Below are 18,878 nucleotides of genomic sequence, written 5' to 3'. Positions count from 1 at the left end.
GAAGATATGTCACGGATCCTCTCAAACAGGTCTTCACTTGTTTACTAAGCATTCCTTAGAGGGCGATTTGTCAGCCTGTATTTCTTAAGAAACAACCCCCTCCCTTGATTAAAACACACACACCAACAATTCACTATTCCCAAATGCACAGGACGCATTAGCATTATGGTATATGTATATATTTACATTTCAAACCAGACATTTCTTTTTTTGAGGGAACTGAATCTTTGGAACAAAACTGGACAAATCTCTTCAGATTTGGATAGGGATAGTTGCTTAGAAAGGGGTTTCGGCCTTTCAGATTAGACCAGTATTATCAAAACCTCCCACCCCCCTCCCCCCTCTACCTACAGATAAAACATGGAGCATTAAAACAACCATCGGAGTCAAAGGTCGTCTGCCGTTACATAGCAACGAACCCAGTACTTCAGCAATTTGCTGGATAGTTCAATCTTCTCAGAAGAAGGCAGCAAGAACCTGTATTCGGTTTTGCCTCGTTTCTTCACCTCACCACAAGGGGAACAGGCCTCTGTTGAAGCCCAACCAGCGGCCATTTCCCCTTGCCTGGTCACATGGTGTCCTTTCAAGAGCAGCTCTTCTCCGCCCCCACCCCGTCTCCACAGCCATATTAAGTCCAGAGCATCGTTTTTCACACTCGCATGCAGAGAGCGGTATTTTTAACCTGCCGTTCCCTTCGGTACCCTTGAAATGTCAATGGAAAGTTATAACAACCGGCAGCAGACATTCCTTCTGTGTAACAGGTCTCTTCTGACTCTCTCCAGGCTAACCAAGTACATACACAGTCAGGTTTCTCATGCCCAACAGTTCTTCCCACTGGGCTGGGCTACAGTTGCGGCTGCTCTTCTGTGGAAGCTTCCGGAACCCCAGGGCCTCCTTGTACTGCCTCAGGGTTGTTGTTTGACAATGTCTCAGGGTTGTTGTTTGACGGCGACTCAGGATTGTCATTTGACGACGTCTCAGGGTTGTCATTTGACGACGTCTCAGGGTTGTCGTTTGACGACGCTTCCGGTGGCGTCTGTGGCTGACTTTGTTCCTCAGGGGCTGTTTGTTCTGAGGTGCAGCTGTCCAGTTTCTGGACAACAACTGGAGTCTCAGTGCAGGGCTTGGCCATCTTGATGGCCTCGTCGTAAGATGGCGGCATTTCAATGGCATACAGGCTGTACGCCGGAGGGCTTGCCATACTCCTATCCACCTCTCTGAAGGGCAGGGGAAGTGGGAGGTTCTGAGGATACTGCAGAGAGCTGTATGCTGCAAAGGGAAAACACAGAAAAGTGTTCATTTTAGGAGGTCAGCATAACAAATGTTCGACAGAAGGGATGGTGGGAAGGCAGGTCCCTGGACCATTCACAGGGCTTATTTCAGGTATTTTAGGATACCTTTTAGGGCAAAGGTGGTGCACAAAGAACTGTAGAGTTGTAAGGGAGCGCCCCTCCAGGGTCATCTAGTTCAACCCCATGCAATGCAGGAGTAACAGCTGAAGAATCCCTGACAGATGGCCATCCAATCTCTGCTTTAAAACCTCAAAGGAAAGAGAGTCTGTTCCACTATCAAACAGTTCCTACTGTTTAGTCACAATCTCCTTTCTTGTAATTTGAATCCACTGGTTCGGGTCTTACGCTCCGGCACAGCAGAAAACAAGCTGGCTTCCAAGAGGCAACCCTTCAGATAACTGAAGATGGCTATCCTATCGCCTCTCAATCTTCTCTTCTCCAGGCTAAACAGACCCAACTCCTGCAACCGTTCCTCTTAAGGCTTGATTTCTAGACCATCTATCAACTTGGTTGCCCTCCTCTGCACACGTTCCAACTTGTCGATATCCTTCTTAAACTGTGGTGCCCAGAACCCAGAACTGGACACAGTGCTCCAGGTATGGTTTGACCAAAGCAGAATAGAGCAGTACTATTATTTGCCTAGATAACCTAAACATACTTCACAACAGGGGTGAAGATCCTTTTTCAGCCCAGCAGGTCAGAGCTTTGATCTCCCCACAACACAGGTCAACTCTGATTGATGTGCGAGACCACTTATTTGTCAAATTGCCCAAAGCCCTGATCATGTCAGGTGACTGAAGTTGACCCATGGGGCAAGAGTTCCGCTTCACCAGAACATTCGTCGCAGGGAGCACACTGGCAAAGTGGCAGCCAAGGAGATTCGAACTCAGCTCATCGGCAGATGGTGCAGTAAGTCAATCTTGCTCTCTTGAAGGGGTCTGCTTTGCCAGTGGGTTCTCTGCAAGGAACGCTGTGGCAAAGCAGAACCAAGCAGGATTGAACCCTGCCCGCCTCTGCTGACATCACTTGATGATGTCAGAAGATTGACGGGTGGGTTTGGCGACCCGCCTACTGTGCAAAGTCAAATTCCAACGAGGCAAAAACACTCAGCAGAGTAGGGCCTGCAAGGATTGGGGCCCAGGGAGAGAGCCAAAGGATAGGGCTTGGTGGGACTGCTTTTGGACCTTTGGTTCCCCTGCAAGTGTACATATTGAATGAATGGATGAAAACAACCCATCTCCACACTGTTTTCCAGCTGCAAGATCGGATAGATTTCTCCCCCCCCCCCACGGCTCCCAAAATTTGGGATTGCCAAATACTCACAGGTGACGGTGCTGTGGGCGGTGCTGTCGTGGTCCATGGGGATGATGGTGAGGTCGTGGGCATGAGGCGGAAAAGTCTGAATCGGGGGCCTCTTCTTACGGCAGCAAAACCGGACACAGCTGGCGCCTATGCCGCACAGCAGCAGCAGAAACACTGTGAGCAGGATGAGCCTGAAGGAAAAGAGGCAGAGCCCCACATCAGCCAACGGGCCCTGCAGTGTAGGCTCCCATGATATTTAGCAAGGAGGACGTCTGCTGCAGTCAAAGCACAGGGAACTGAGCAGGGGCAAGGAACCTCAGGCTTGGGGGCTGAATTAGGGCTCCCAGGTCTCTCTATTTGGCCCTTGGAACTCCCTACAGGCCACACCCCCTCAGTGGCCTGCTTTGCATCCTCCTTGAATGTTTCTGTCTGTCTGGGATGTGTCCTTGAACTCTGAACATGTCTCTTGCTTGTCTGGATGGAGGAGAGAGACTGGGTATATATGTCTGTGTGGTGTAGAAACTAGCCTAATGCACAAAAGTAAATTTACATGCGTTGCTCCAACCAACGTCTGCCTGTGGCCCCACCCACCACTGCCATGCAGCCCCCCACCTAAGGCTGCCCAGAAGGGAATGAACCCTCAGCACAATATGGCAAGTGGGTCAATCATTCCGATACTGGCATATGGCGTTGTGGCCGATTGCTGCATACCAAAAGCTGCTTAGGGAAATAGGGTATGCTTAGTGCGCCAAATACTTTAATGAGTATTAACAACTACGAGACAGTGTGGTGCAACAGTTAGAGCAGTATTTCTCAAACTTGGGCTCCCCGACTGTTGTTGGGTTACAACTTCCATAATCCTTAGCTAGCAGGACATGTGGTCAGGGATTATGTTTTATAAGTGCTGGAAACCGTCTAGAGTGGCCGGGGAAACCCAGCCAGATGGGTGGGGTATAAATAAATTAATAATAATAATAATAATAGTAATAATAAACAACAGCTGGGGGCCCAAGTTTGAGAAACACTGTGTTGGAGTGTCAGACTAGGAGCTGAGAGACCAGGGTTCAAATCCCTCCACTCAGCCATGAAGCCAACTGGGTAACCTTGGGACACTCACTGTCTCTCAGCCCACCCTATCTCACAGGGTTGTTGTGCAGATAAAATGAGAGGGGAAAGAGCAATGTATGCTACCTCGAGCTCCTTGGAGGAAAAGGTAGTATAGAAATACTTAAAACAAGTAAGTAATAACAAACACCCTCTTTCTAGCAAAAAAGTGTTTTCCATTATGTTTTTATGGATGCCTTTTGCCGATTTTTCTTCTTCTGCGCTGTATACTGCCTCAATATATTTTTTAAAAATGAAACTGTTTATTTGCTTTCATGTTTATAATCGGCAAACATAAAAATGTTTCAGTCTAACGTTTCCGGATTCAAATCTACATTAGAGGAGGGCAGGCAGTTGGAAAAGTAACCAGCCAATGCCATCGAGACCCCAAATTACTCCCAGGAAGTATGTGAAATGAGAGCTGAATGCCAATCAGATGAGCAGAGATAAGGCGGCCTCTTTCCACATTCAGCGAGGCTTCAAAAGGCACTCAAAATATGCGGTTCGATTTTTCCCCACCTGCTTCTCTCAGAAGAAAAACATTTACGTTCTCACAGCATCATTGAGCAATAAATCCGTAAGCTGGCCATTCATAACTATGTCACTGGATGACGAAAACTACTGGTAAACAATTTTCCATGAAGGATCAGATCACAAGATTGTTTTGCAATACAGTGGTACCTCAGGTTACATATGCTTCAGGTTACATACGCTTCAGGTTACAGACTCTGCTAACCCAGAAATAGTGTTTCAGGTTAAGAACTTTGCTTCAGGATGAGAACAGAAATCGGACTCCGGCAGCGTGGCAGCAGCAGGATACCCCATTAGCTAAAGTGGTGCTTCAGGTTAAGAACAGTTTCAGGTTAAGAACGGACCTCTAGAACAAATTAAGTACTTAATCTGAGGTACCACTGTAATTCACAGAGAGCAGACCTGTCTTGTTATTACATCATGTCCCCTTCCTCCCTGGTTTTAAAACTGCAACGCTGTGGCTCCTCTTTTGGAATCACAGAATGGACATTAATGTAATAGGAGCCTGCTGGGTACTTCAATGGGAGACCTGCGAGCAGGACTTTAGCAAAATAATAATAATAATAATAATAATAATAATAATAATAATAATAATTTATTTATACCCCGCCCTCCCCAGCCAAGGCCGGGCTCAGAGCGGCTTACAAGCAATAATAAAAAAAGATGAATGATTACAAACTTAAAAACAAAAATAAAATACAACATTAAAATAATGGAACATTAAAATATAGCCTCATCGCAGGAGGAGAAGGAAAAGAAAGAAAAAAAAAGAGAGGGAGGGAGGGAATCAAATTGGCTCCAAGCCAAAGGCCAGGTGGAACAACTCTGTCTTACAGGCCCTGCGGAAAGAAATCAGATCCTGCAGGGCCCTGGTCTCATGAGGCAGAGCGTTCCACCAGGCTGGAGCCAGAGTTGAAAAGGCCCTGGCTCTGGTTGAAGCTAATCTAACTTCCTTAGGGCCCGGGACCAGTAGGGTGTTGTTATTTATGGACCTTGAGGCTCTCCGTGGGGCATACCAGGAGAGGCGGTCCCGTAGGTACGAGGGTCCTAGGCCGTGAAGGGCTTTAAAGGTCAAAAGCAGCACCTTAAATCTGACCCTGTACTCCACCGGGAGCCAGTGCAACTTGAAAAGCACTGGGTGAATATGCTCCCATGGCAGAGACCCCGTGAGGAGCCTCGCTGCAGCATTCTGCACCCGGTGGAGTTTCTGGGACAGCTTCAAGGGCAGCCCCGCGTAGAGCGAATTACAGTAGTCAAGCCTGGAGATGACCGTCGCATGAATCACTGTGGCCAAGTCAGGGCGGGAAAGGTAAGGGACCAACTGCTTGATGCGGCGAAGGTGGAAAAATGTCGCCTTGGCTGTTGCTGTAACCTGCGCCTCCATGGAAAGGGAGGCGTCAAGGATTACACCCAAACTCTTAACGGAAGGCAATGGCACTAATTGGGCCCCCGCAAGAGAAGGGAGTTGTTCCCTCATCCCCATGCCATCCCGACCTAGCCATAGGACCTCTGTCTTCGAAGGATTTAGTTTCAATCGGCTCCCACGAAACCATCCAGCCACAGCATCCAAGCATCTGGTGAGTGTGTTCGGGGTCGAGTCGGTGTGGCCATCCATCAGCAGATAGAGCTGAGTGTCATCAGCATATTGGTGACAGCCCAGCCCAAAGCTCCGGATAATCTGGGCAAGGGGGCGCATAAAGATGTTAAAAAGCATCGGGGAGAGAATTGCGCCCTGCGGCACTCCACACACCAAGGAGTGGCGCGACGACATTTCCCTCCCTAGTGCCACCCTCTGTCCCCGACCAGAGATAAAAGAGCACAACCAGTTACGGGCTATGCCCTGTATCCCCACGTCTGCGTGACAAGAGCTATCTCCTCTCCTGTCGTTTCCAGCAACTGATATTCCTATTCAGAAGCACTGTTGCCTCGAACGGTGAAGGCAAGGCATAGCTATGGTAGCTAGCAGACATCAATAACTTTTGGCCCTTAATCTGAAGAGTGGTGGCATTTTGCCCTCTTTTATTGGGAATGGCTGTGATCTTCAGGTGAAGGGCAGTGCACAAATTTTAATAATAATAATAATAATAATATGCAGGCAGCGACCATTTTAAGAGTGTCCAATTGATGTGCAATTGCAGACGCGCAGGTCCTTTTGCACCTGGAAGAGAGTAGAACAGGGCCGGGGGGGTGCTTATGCAAGTTCTGCTGGTGCACATGGGGGCTGGGAATGGAAAACACACACACACACACACACACACACACACACACACAAAATAAATGGGTCACTGTGTGCATATGCAGGACTATTATTCGGGGGCATGGGGAGGTGCCAGAACTCACCATCCTCTCTCCCCCTCCCTGCTGTGAAACCAGCAATGGCGCCCACTTGAGAGGTGTCGAAACTGCGCTGATTGCTTCCCCCTCCCCACTTGGTTTTAAAAACCCTCTTAACAAATATAATAAAGTTGTAAGGTCTCCTCTGAGTAAAACTTAGCTGAATTCCACTTCTGGGTGTTATAGGACTGGCCATCCCTACTCTATGGGATAGTATGGTCCAGGGAACGTTTTTAGCTATTTGTGGACCCATTTGCCTTTTTTAGAGATTCCGGGGGGGGGGGGGGGGATGAAACAGGAAGTAGGCGGAGAGAAAATACCTGTTTCTCATCACTGGGCTGGTTTTGCCACTGAGTGGATGATGCAATGAGAGTTTCAGTTGATTACAGGCCAAGCAAAGAGCGATGCTGGTTTGACACAGCATAAGCCCAGAGGGCTCCTTCATGTGCCAAGTTCTCAATGGCTAAAGGGCTCCACGTGTCAGCTTGTGAAAGTGAGGGAGTTTTAAAACAAAAATGTTCCATGAGAGCAACTGGGGGAAGGAAATATTACTTCATTCCCAACTATGCCAGGATTCTTGTCAAGTGGGATTGCAGCCTGCCCTGTTTTGTTTTCCTTTTCTGAGGCACCTAGTAACACATCCTCACCATCACGGGCTCGTCACCACCTGTCCCTAATCGTTACTTATTAGTCAGATTTCCAAAGACCTCCAGGGGACAGGAAAGTTCAGAGGTCACCACATGACCTACTAACCTTCCAGCAGCACCAAGTTTTGTGCCTGCTTGTTGTCATTACAGGTAATCTCCCAGGGAAACACCCCTGGCACCATCAAGGTTGGTTTTCTAGGTGCCAGGCGAAATTTTATTATTATTATTATTTTTACTGAAGCACTGAGTGATTTTGTTAAGATCGGCTAACAGTTTTAGGCCTGAGGGCCACACTGAAGCTTGATAGTTCCTCCAAGGGCCACATGCCAGGTGGGGTAACTGTACTGACCAATGCACACATGCAGACAAAAACATTCTGACCCAGAGGACATTTTTTTTCTTCCCATGGCCGTGCTGCTGTGGGGAGATAAAGCAGCATTTTTCATCCTCATCCCAGTGCTGGGCTAGGAGGATAAAAAACCTCTCATGCTAGTATGTGTTGGAAAAACAGCCCCATTACAAGAAGGTCTCTTGAGCGCCTTCCTGTCTTTTAAGATTTGCTTGTGGCAACAACAAACCAGAGGGAGAAAACGCCTCTTTTTCGAAGGCATCAGACACCAGCCAGCAAAACCCCTTTTCAAAGGGCCACCTTGCAAAGCGCTTCAAAAGACAGCCTTGCAAAGCACTCTGCAAAAGATGAACTGGGCAAAGAAGTCACCTGATGTCACGTGTCTGCCAGCTGGGAGCCCCGCCCACCTGTCCAACAAAGGGTGGGGGAGATAGTGATCTGGCCTTCTGCCCAGATCCAGTTCCTTACCTCTGGGGCTTGATTAACCAAAGGGCTGGCTCCAAAGTGCAGCCAAGGGAAGGGATTTGAAATTGGATCCCTGGCCCACTGCACACCCAACAAGCTTAAAGAACAGTAACTGTTGCCCCCGGCTCCAGCATCTCCAAACCCTCCTTTAGCATCCCTAAGTAGCTGCTCCAAATTAGTCACACAATGGCTTTATCACAACCTGTTCGTTTCATAATGCACTCAGACTGTGTAACAGGAAAGGTGGTCATTTGTTTATCTACCGGTTGCATTTCTGCTTTGCTAACTTCCTCTTCAAACAGGGCAGTGAATGGAGCTATTGTCAGGATCTGAACAAGGCATGGTCACAAAGTAAACAGAAATGAAATACACATGCTGCCTCTCTTTCTCCAGTATAAAAGGAGAGAGGAAAGAGGAGACGGAGATGGGCTGCTGGATGTGGCCCTCCAGGCCTTTCAATCTGGCCCTCTGTGGTTGCCCCAGGCCACGCCCCTTATTGGCCCCGCTCAACACCTTCCTTGAGTGTTTTTGCCTGTGCAGAACGAGCAAAGTGGGGGCCGAGGGGGAGAGACAATGTCTGCCAGCGACTTCCTGAAACAAATAAAGCCAAGGCCGAAAACTGATCTGAACTCACCAGACATACCACAGGCTTGTCCAACTGGTTCCCTGCTGAGTGCACCTGGAAAATGAAGACAAGGAAATGGGGCATCACTCATCGAGCCTTGGATTTTTGATGCAGCTCACACACATGATCCCTCTCTAACTTTTACGCAATGGAGGACGGGGAACCCCTGGCTTGCCAGATGTTGCTGGCTGCCATTCCCATGGGATGATTCCAGCGGCAGCCTAACTAAAGCTGGAGGGACACAGGTCTCCCAAAAAAACACCAAATAAAAGCAGGCCAAGCAATTATACTTTCCACATCACAGATGGGGAACTGAAGATAAAAGAAATCCCGGTTGAGTGTGTGGCCAAGGTTAGATGCAAACTAGAAAATTTCTCCCAGGCCTTTCCTTATTTAAATAAAGCTTTCAGATGGAGACACATTGCCGTCAAAGAAAAGCACCTCATGCGGGTTATTACTTACCCTTGCGGGCTACTGCAGTGAATCTCAGCAAAGGCAGGCAGGGCCTGGAAGTAAGGAAAAGAGAAAGAAGGGATTTAGAACAGAAACCTAGAACTAAATGCTGCAGGGACAGAATTCTATGGCTCTGAAACTGAGCTGGGGAACTCTTTTTCAGCTTGAAAGCCACATTCCATCTGGGACATTCTTCCAAGGCAACAATTGTTAGTGTGGCCTCTGCACAGTACCCAAGTTTCTACACATGTTCCCACACCCCTCTCTGTCATCTATCCTGGCAAGCAAGAGGCATACCCCAGCCAGGCAAAAATACTTGGGATGCAAAGCAAGCCTTGGTGAGTGGTGTGGCCTGGGGAGACTTCTAAGGGACCGGTGGGAGTGGGATGGAGGGATACGACGAGCCCCCCAGGCCTGCGTTTCCACACTGCTTGCTCTAAACAACATACAACTCTCACAAGACTTGCCTTACTCTTACTGGATCAAACAAAAGATCCCTCTAATCCACCACTCTCTCATCCAAAAGAGCTAGGAAGATGCTCATGGGATGCTCATGAAAGAGAATGACCAGTATTTTGCAATCCCAGATTTATGAGAACGCATAAGGTTGAGGTTTGCAGCTGATGAATAAGGAGGTGAATATATATACAGTGGTACCTCGGGTTAAGTACTTAATTCGTTCTGGAGGTCTGTTCTTAACCTGAAACTGTTCTTAACCTGAAGCACCACTTTAGCTAATGGGGCCTCCTGCTGCCTCTGCACCGCCGGAGCACAATTTCTGTTCTCATCCTGAAGGTATTAACCCGAGGTATTATTTCTGGGTTAGCGGAGTCTGTAACCTGAAGCGTCTGTAACCCGAGGTACCACTGTAAAGTGGCAAGGCAGTTAAAACTTTCGCATCTCTTGTAAGTCCAGCAGCTTTGCTCATATGCAGAGCTAAACCATGGTTGGTTGTAACCATGGTTGGTTCAAAAAACCATACACAGTTTCACAGATGAACAAGCAAGCTAGGGCTGGCCAAAGATGTTTTGCTGACTGAGGCAAAGGACAAGGCACTACTCCTCCTTATTCCACATACAGATGATAAACATGCTACGAATAGACACTTGCGTATTAGTGACAGGGAGAGTGTCCTCCACTGTGCCTGGGGGAAGCAAGCTAGTCACTTTCAGCTTAACTATGGTTTAGAGCAAGGCTTCACAAATCTGGGTCTCTAGCTGTTTTAAAACTACAACTCCCATCATGCCTAGCTAGCAGGACAAGCAGTCTGGGATTATGGGAGCTATAGTCCAAAAACAACTGGAGACCCAAGTTTCGGAAACCATGGTTTAGAGTGACATGCAAGCGGTAGCAGATAGCATGGTGGGGCTGTGCCCCTCTCCTGACCTCCCCCTGAGCCGTTGTTGATATACCAAGAACAAAGGTCAGCGCAGTGAAAACTGGCATCTACCACCTCTCCATTTGTTCTGGGGGATGCACACAGTGCTGCCTGCTACTGTGTGCAAGCAAGGCCACTGCATTTAGAGTTCAATTTCCAAGGGGGAGCTGTGTTGTGGGCTTGTTGCAGTGAAAACAAAGCCCTGCAGTGCCTGCAAATTTATTGTGGCATAAGCTTTAGTGGAGTAGTCTTATCCGATGCACGCATTGGTATCCTAAATTTCTGTGTGTGTGTGTGTGTGTGTGTGTGTGTGTGTGTATGTGTAGAGCCAGGGTAGGATGGTGGTTGGACTAAGGACTGGGAGACCAGCGTTTAAATCTCCACGCAGCCTTGAAGTTCACCCGGTGACATGTCTCTTAACTTAACCAACCTCACAGGGTTGCTGCATAGATAAAACGGAGGGGCAGGGGAAAACAAATATGCCGCTTTTGAGCTCCTCGCAGGAAAGGTGGGCTATGAAGGAAATTAATACATACACACAAAAAGTGCTACATAAACACTGGACCTTGTTATTGATTGACTTTGCAAAGTCACTCAATGTAGCTACCCAACCAAGAAGTAAGCTTATGATCCATTTTATTGCACATGTCCTGGCAAGCCATTCTTCAGCTGTCCAAACCTTGCCCCCAGCATATTGGAAACTTAAAGTTACTTTGAACAGATATGCTGCTGCTTGTGAACAATTTTTTTTTTTTGCAGTATCAGCATTTTTAAAAAAGAATCTTGTGTTTGTTGCTGTTGTTAGTTGTACAGTGGTACCTCGGGTTAAGTACTTAATTCATTCCGGAGGTCCATTCTTAACCTGAAACTGCTCTTAACCTGAAGCACCACTTTAGCTAATGGGGCTTCCTGCTGCTGCTGTGCCGCAGGAGCACGATTTCTGTTCTCATCCTGAAGCAAAGTTCTTAACCCAAGGTACTATTTCTGTGTTAGCGGAGTCTGTAACCTGAAGCGTATGTAACCCGAGGTACCACTGTATACATGTTTTCAGTGAATTTTACTAAGGTGCCTTCAATGATATTTAACTGATTTATTTTATTGCATCTATATCCCGGCTTCCTTCTGCCATGGAATCTAAAAGCAAAGTTTGGATTTGATATCCCGCTTTATCACTACCCGAAGCAGCCTCAAAGCGGCTCACAATCTCCTTTCCCTTCCTCCCCCACAACAAACACTCTGTGAGGTGAGTGGGGCTGAGAGACTTCAAGGATCCGGCCACTTACCAGACCTTGACCAGCTTAGCTTCTCCAATGGCTACTAACCCTGATGGTTCTGCTCCACTTCCATTGTCAGAGACAGCATATGCTCTTGAGTTGCTGGGAATCACAAGTGGGACATTGCTGTCCCACCTGCAGATTACCCATTTTGGGCTTCTGATTAGCCAGTGGGAGATCAGTAGGCTACACTAGGTGGGCCACTGGCCTGATCCAACACTGCTCTTTTTGCATTCATTATCCAGAAAGGGCAACATATATAAATTCTTTTAAAGCAAAACAAATATTCCCAAATCTAAAACTTCCAAGTATCTTGCACAGGGAGGGTTATTTTGGGAGGGGGCATGAAGCAGGTATCATGTTGTATCACCAGTCAGTTGCTGCTGGGACCACCTACAGCCAGGACTTTAGGGTACATATCCAGCTAACAAGCCCAGAGTCTAAAATTGCCCAACTGCACCAGTCCGAGAATCCTTTTCAGCAATGGTATACAGCTAAAAATACGAAGCTGTTTACATGGAAGCCTGTTCATCAATTCAGGATTTTAAAGGGAAAACCATGCCTTAACTATTAAAGTGAAATGTAAAGCAAAAGACTGATAAAATTAGAGGGATTCTGGCAAAAGAAAAAAAGAGAAAGAAATAGGTAGATGATGCAAAACCCAAACCAATTCAGTAACTGCTCGGAACAACACAAATGAAGATGCCTTTTGATTCGTGCATATATGGAAGAGGGGGTGCGGCTCCAGCCGTAGACCTGTCTACGTGCAAATCCCGTCCATAGGCTGTGGTGGCCCTCTAGCTGTTACTGAACTACAACTCCCATCAGCCCCAGTCAGCATTGCCCATGGACAAGACAGATGGGAGTTGTAGTCCCAACATCTGGGAGGACCACAGATTCCCCCACCCTTGATTTAGACCAAGAGAACTTGAAGCCCTCCCAACATGATTTCTGGACCACTCGGCTCTGTCAGAACCGAGATTCTGATCTGATTCAATGTATACATCTTTCTCACTTTGTCCTCATCAGGACAGATAAGTCTGCTTTCACCTGCCTCGTTAACAACCAGTCCAGGGGAGGGCTCTGCCTCTGCCTGCTGGTCTCCCTGCCTTGGAAGCCCTAATGGTCACCAGTTACCACTGGTCTTAAGATCTAAGAAGGCAAAACTCAGCAAACCCCAGCAGATAAGGAGAGCTAAATCTCAGGGGCTGTATTCAACTACGCTCGGAGAGTAGGACCCACTGAAATTCACACACACACCCATCTAATTTAGATCCGGATCGTTTAGGGATACTGTGAACAGGCTACAAGAAACGTGCTTAAAACGACAGAGATGGAGGACGGCAGGGAGGGCTGTGCGTGCGAGAAAGAAGGTCTGAAGGAGAGCCTCCCCCCCCGAAAGGGCGACATTCAAACAGAAAAGCATTTTTTTCCCCCAGAGCCGCAGACGGAGCCACTCCGATCGGCTGCGGGGCGAACCACAAGCCGGTTCGCAAGCGGCGCGAAGCTATACTAGCAAGGAAAGCAAAAAAAATAAAAATAAACGGACGATCCCAGCCAGCGATCAGCCCCGAAACGGAAATGCAACCCCCCGCCCCCGATCCACCCACCCACTAAACGTAGCCCACTGCGGCACCCACCTCCAGCAGAGCGAAAAGGAAGATTTTGTAGGAGAAGCAGCTCGCTCGCTGTGCCGCAGCCATGGAAAGCGAAGGGGAGTCGCCTCGCCCGTTCCCCGCTTTTCGCCCGAGGACGCCGAGGCTCTTTTGTCTTTCACGCACGCGGAAAAAAAAAACGCCCCGCGCCCCCTTCGGAAGACACTCAGACAGTCGCTCCTGCGCTTGGCGCGCACTCCTCGGCTGCAGCCGCTTTGCAAAGCGATATCTCTCTCCTCGGGCCCCGCCCCTTCCCCAATTGGCCCCGCCCACTGCTGGCTTTCCCGCGCTTGCTTTGTTCCCCCGCTGGGTTGCTGCAACGGATTAGGATTTTGCAAGCGGGAGGGGGATTTCTTTGCACCCATGGGATGCTCTCCCTCCACGAGGTTCTCGGGGAGCGGAGGTAGGCCCAAAGCGTTGACTCAACGGGGTGTGTGTGTGAGAGAGAGAAAAGTCACCGGTTGAATGGAAACGAAGCCTAATTCCGCCCACCCGGCGCTATCCCCCCCCCCCCGCAACCCGCAGAGCAATTTTAAGATTGCAGCATTAGGACAAAGGAATTTCAGAGGGGAGCTCCAGCCTTAAATGGCGGAATTTACAAATCATTCAGAAGTTCAAGTCATCATAAGTCAACATTTTTGCGGGTGGGGGATATATGCACATATATCCTAACATATGCACACACTCCACAAACGATTTTCCACTAATAACTTTGGTATGTTATTTTAAGTACTGGGCTTCTAATGCATGCTTTACCCCAGTCCATCCATTTTTGTACACACTGTTGGCTGAAAAACTACATGGCAAAATTCAGAGGTGTGTGGCTTTTGAAGGATGGCTGTGGTTTGCTTCACCTATTGTTCCAGAAAGTGTGGATTAGGTAGGCCTGCATTTAATGCAAACTGAATCAAATTTCTCCTTAATCCTTTGTTGTACCCATCTTTAGTACAGTGGTACCTCAGGTTACATACGCTTCAGGTTACAGACTCCGCTAACCCAGAAATAGTGCTTCAGGTTAAGAACTTTGCTTCAGGATGAGAACAGAAATCGTGCTCTGGCGGCGTGGCGGCAGCAGGAGGCCCCATTAGCTAAAGTGGTGCTTCAGGTTAAGAACAGTTTCAGGTTAAGAACGGACCTCCGGAACGAAGTACTTAACCCAAGGTACCACTGTACTATGCAGTGTAGACCCACTGAGCAGACACGACTAAGTGAGGCCTATTCCAAGGTTGCATACGTACCACGCATTCAAATCGCTGTTAAACCACTTCAGCAGCCATGGGCTTCCCCCAAATAATTCTGGGAGCTGTACGTTCCCCATCACAGAACTACTGTGCTCAGCACCTTTGACAAACTATACTCCCCAGAATTCATGGCTGGGGTGGGAAAGCAGTGACTGTTAAATGGTACGGCCCTCTCCTTGAATCTCGTCTCTGCCACAAACTCACTAGAGGGCTGAACTCCTCAGCAAACTGCTTAAGATTCTGAGGAACGCTGCAGCCTTCTGCCTCACTGGTTGATAAGACTCAAGGATCGGCTCACCTTATGCATGCTTTCGCTTACCAGCTGCTGTGGCTTGCATTTGCAAATAAAGCCTTGCCTACTTCACCCTGTAAAATGCACCTTCATGTTGTGCCAGTATATATATACAGCCTGCTGGTAATCAGGTAAAGGTAAATGGACCCCTGACCATTAGGTGCAGTTGTGGCCGACTCTGGGTTTGCGGAGCTCATCTTGTTTTATTGGCCGAGGGAGCCCGGCGTACAGCTTCCGTACAGAGAGTCATGTGGCCAGCATGATTAAAGTGCTTCTGATAAACCAGAGCAGTGCACGGAAACGCCGTTTACCTTCCCGCCGGAGCGGTACCTATTTATCTACCTGCACTTTGATGTGCTTTCGAACTGCTAGGTTGGCAGGAGCAGGGACCGAGCAACGGGAGCTCACCCCGTCGCAGGGATTCGAACCGCCGACCTTCTGATTGGCAAGTCCTAGGCTCTGTGGTTTAACCCACAGCGCCACCCTATGGATCTCTTAAGTGGGAGTTGCTTTGGGTTTGATAGAAGAAGAAGAAGAAGAAGAAGAAGAAGAAGAAGAGGAGGAGGAGGAAGAGTTTGGATTTGATATCCCGCTTTATCACTACCCTAAGGAGTCTAAAAGCGGCTAACAATCTCCTTTCCCTTCCTCCCCCACAACAAACACTCTGTGAGGTGAGTGAGGCTGAGAGACTTCAGAGAAGTGTGACTAGCCCAAGGTCACCCAGCAGCTGCATGTGGAGGAGCGGGGAAGCGAACCCAGTTCACCAGATTACGAGTCTTCCGCTCTCAATGGCAGAGGGTCCCAGATTCAATCCCCCAACAGCTGCAGGTAAGGCTGGGAGAGTTCTCTGCCCCAAATCCTTGAGAGCCGCTGCCGGTCAGTGTAGATGATACTGAGTTAAGAAGGACTAATGGTCTGATTCAGTGTTAGGCAGCTTCCTGCGTTTCCTATGGAGGGCAGCTGGGATTTCAGAGGTGAGAAAGGAAGCAGATCAATAAAATATTGTCCAGCAGAACCTCAAATGAAATACCTTCCCACAGATATAATTTGTGGGTTGAATTGCTAATAATCCAGCAATGAAAAAGGTGTGTGTGTGTGTGTGTGATCACCACAAATCAGTGGAGAATCAGAGAATCAGAATTGTAGAGTTGGAAGGATCACACTAGGATCACCCCTGCAATGTAGGAATGTTTTGCCCAACATGGGACTTGAACCCACAACCCTGAAATTGTGCTCTACCAACTAGGGCACCATCTTCCATTTGTTCTCAACCACCTACCTCCCTTCTTACAACCAGTTCACAGGGTGGCCTTGCCTGTCACCTTCCTCCTCCGTAGTCTCAGTATTACCCTTGTACAGTACAACTTGGCAGGGAAGGGGATGGGGACAAAACTAGAATTAGTTGCCTTTTATCTGAACCTGACATCTGGGCTCCCTGCCTTCTGCCCTCCCAGTCACAAAGCAAACCAGCAACCTCTGCAAATCAAAGCAGATTTGGCTCCATTCCTTCCTGGAGGGGCAAATCCAGAACCCTGGAATTGTAGAGTTAGAAGGGACCCTGAGGATCATCTAGTTCAGCCCCCTGCAATGCAGGAATATGCAACTGTCCCATACAGGGCTCGAACCTGCAACCTTGACGTTCTCAGCACCATGCTCTAACCAATTGAGCTAAGTGTTTTATTATAAAGGTGGTGCTGGGGGTTCAACACCTTGGCCGTTCGCCTATGTGGTCTTTCAGGGTCTTGTTCTGCCCCCCCCCATTTTATTTAACATATACATGGAACTGCTGGGAGAGGTTGCCTGGAATTTCAGGTTCAGTGTCACCAGTCCTCTGAAGACACCCAGCTCTATTTCTCCTTTCCACCTAAATCCAACAAGCTGTCTTGGTTCTAAACCAGTGTCCGCCATCCTAATGGACTGGGTGAGGGTGAACAAATTTAAACCTACCCCAGACAAGACTGGGGTGTCTTGGGTCAGTCGGACTGCAGAACTGGGAATATGGATTCAGCCTGTTCTGGATGGGGTAACAAGACTCCCCCTCAAGACACAGGTTCGCAGTTCGTATGGGCTTCTGGACTCAGGTCTCTGTGGTGGCTGGGAGTGCATACTCACACTTATCGCTAGTGCACCAGCAGCACCCTTAACCTTGAGATGATTTGGCCATAGTGACACATTCTTTAGTTACATCCCATTTGCATGACTGTAACACACTTTAAAAAGCGCTCAGAAACTTCAGCTGGCTCAAAGAGCCGAATCCAGATTGTTGACTGGGGCTGGTTCTAGGGAGCACACAACTCTCTTGCTAGAACAGCTTCACTGGCTGCCAGTCTGTTTTCAGGCACAATTCTAAGTGCCGGTGATGACCTATACAGCCCTGTGCAGCTTAGGTCCAAGCTCTCTGAAATCCATATTCCCTTGTGCAAACCTGCCTGGGTTTGGATATCTTCAGGGAGGCCCTTCTCTTGGTCCTGCCACCCCTACAAGCAGGCTTGGAGAGGGCCTTCTTTGTGGTTGCTCCCAGACTTTGGCAAACCCCACCACCACCTCCTCAGACTGGCTCCATTGTTGTCCTTCTGCCAGCAGGTAAAGACTTTCTTGTTTTAACAGGCTTTTGGGAACTGGCTAGTTTTAATAAAAGGGCTTGTGCAGTGCTTTTTTATTGTAATTTGTATGGTTTTAATAGATTTTTAATGTAGATATTGATATAATTAAAACTATACATGTTTAATTTTTTAAAAAAATTATTGTTCCCTGCCCCCTGAATATTTTTAGCTGTTCTTGTTTTTATCTGCAAGCCACCTTGCGTCCGTGTCAGGGGAAAAGGCAGGGTATAATAATACTAATACAGTGGTACCTTGGGTTAAGAACTTAATTCGTTCTGGAGGTCCATTCTTAACCTGAAACTGTTCTTAACCTGAGATACCACTTTAGCTAATGGGGCCTCCCGCTGCCGCCGCGTGATTTCTGTTATCATCCTGAAGCAAAGTTCTTAACCCGAGGTACTATTTCTGGGTTAGCGGAGTCTGTAACCTGAAGTGTATGTAACCTGAAGCGTCTGTAACCCGAGGTACCACTGTACTAATAATAAGCCTACCTTACAGGGTTGTTTTGAATGCTTCAGAAAAAATTCCAACTACTGTTACACCCCAATATGGAAAAGACAAAAGAAAATCCCAACTCATGCTTAGTTTCACATTAGAGAAGCATGACTGATACTGACCTGAGAGCTGACCTGCTCATAATTTTCCCCATGAGGTCATTTCTTCTGGTTGCCTAAAGGAGTATTTTTGGAGGATATGCCCAGCCCTTCTCTCACGATGCAGTCCAATTACAGAACTGGCAAGGCAGGGCCAAGGGGATCCCAGCTGACAGCGGAAAGAGCAGCTGACACACATTGTGCTCCAGTTACGTGTTGCTATCCTGAGTCACCACCCAAAAGCAAGTAAAATGTACAGAGAAGGCAATACATCCCTTTGCAGAAAGGCTGGTGAACAAGGCGATGGGGACACATTAGCATCCTGAAATGCAGCAACATCATTTCCACCTGTTGTGTTTTAAGACACATTTATTGCATTTGTATTCCACCTTTTTCCTAGGTGGGTTACATGGTTCTCCCCACCTCCTCAATTAATCCCCAGAACATATCTGTCTTCTTCCACCATCTCACACATTTCAATCCTTCCTTTCTGTCACCTGCTGCTATGACAGACGGGACGAAGTGGGTTCCGTTAATTTTAGTGGGTCTGCTCTCAATAGAGCTTTGTTGGGTACAACCCCTGAATTCTGGTTCTCCTTATAGAATGGGGCTTGCATGGTATCCAGCTAAATCCAAGACCTGACCATTGGAAGGCAGAGAGACCAACACCTGCTGAGGGCAGTGACAGGCAGACCAACCCCCTGGGCTGATGGACAGCATACTGGGGATGTTGAGGCAGT

General features: G+C 48.0%; 1 protein-coding gene across 1 annotated transcript; it reads right to left on the bottom strand.

Annotated features, from left to right (window-relative positions):
- Nucleotides 1–163: 163 nt before the first annotated feature.
- TMEM52 (transmembrane protein 52) lies at nucleotides 164–13,629 on the bottom strand. Its single transcript, XM_079987290.1, has 5 exons — nucleotides 13,395–13,629; nucleotides 9,112–9,155; nucleotides 8,659–8,703; nucleotides 2,616–2,785; nucleotides 164–1,269 (listed from the first exon to the last, which is right to left on the bottom strand). Exons 1-5 carry the CDS (start codon nucleotides 13,455–13,457, stop codon nucleotides 845–847), a joined length of 747 nt encoding a protein of 248 aa, XP_079843416.1. The 5' UTR covers nucleotides 13,458–13,629; the 3' UTR covers nucleotides 164–844.
- Between the last annotated feature and the right edge of the window lie 5,249 nt (nucleotides 13,630–18,878).

This window comes from Podarcis cretensis (genome assembly GCF_951804945.1).
Source record: "Podarcis cretensis genome assembly, chromosome: 8".
NCBI lineage: Eukaryota > Metazoa > Chordata > Lepidosauria > Squamata > Lacertidae > Podarcis > Podarcis cretensis.
Note: the sequence above shows the minus strand (reverse complement) of the source record. Positions and strands in the feature narration are given on the sequence as shown.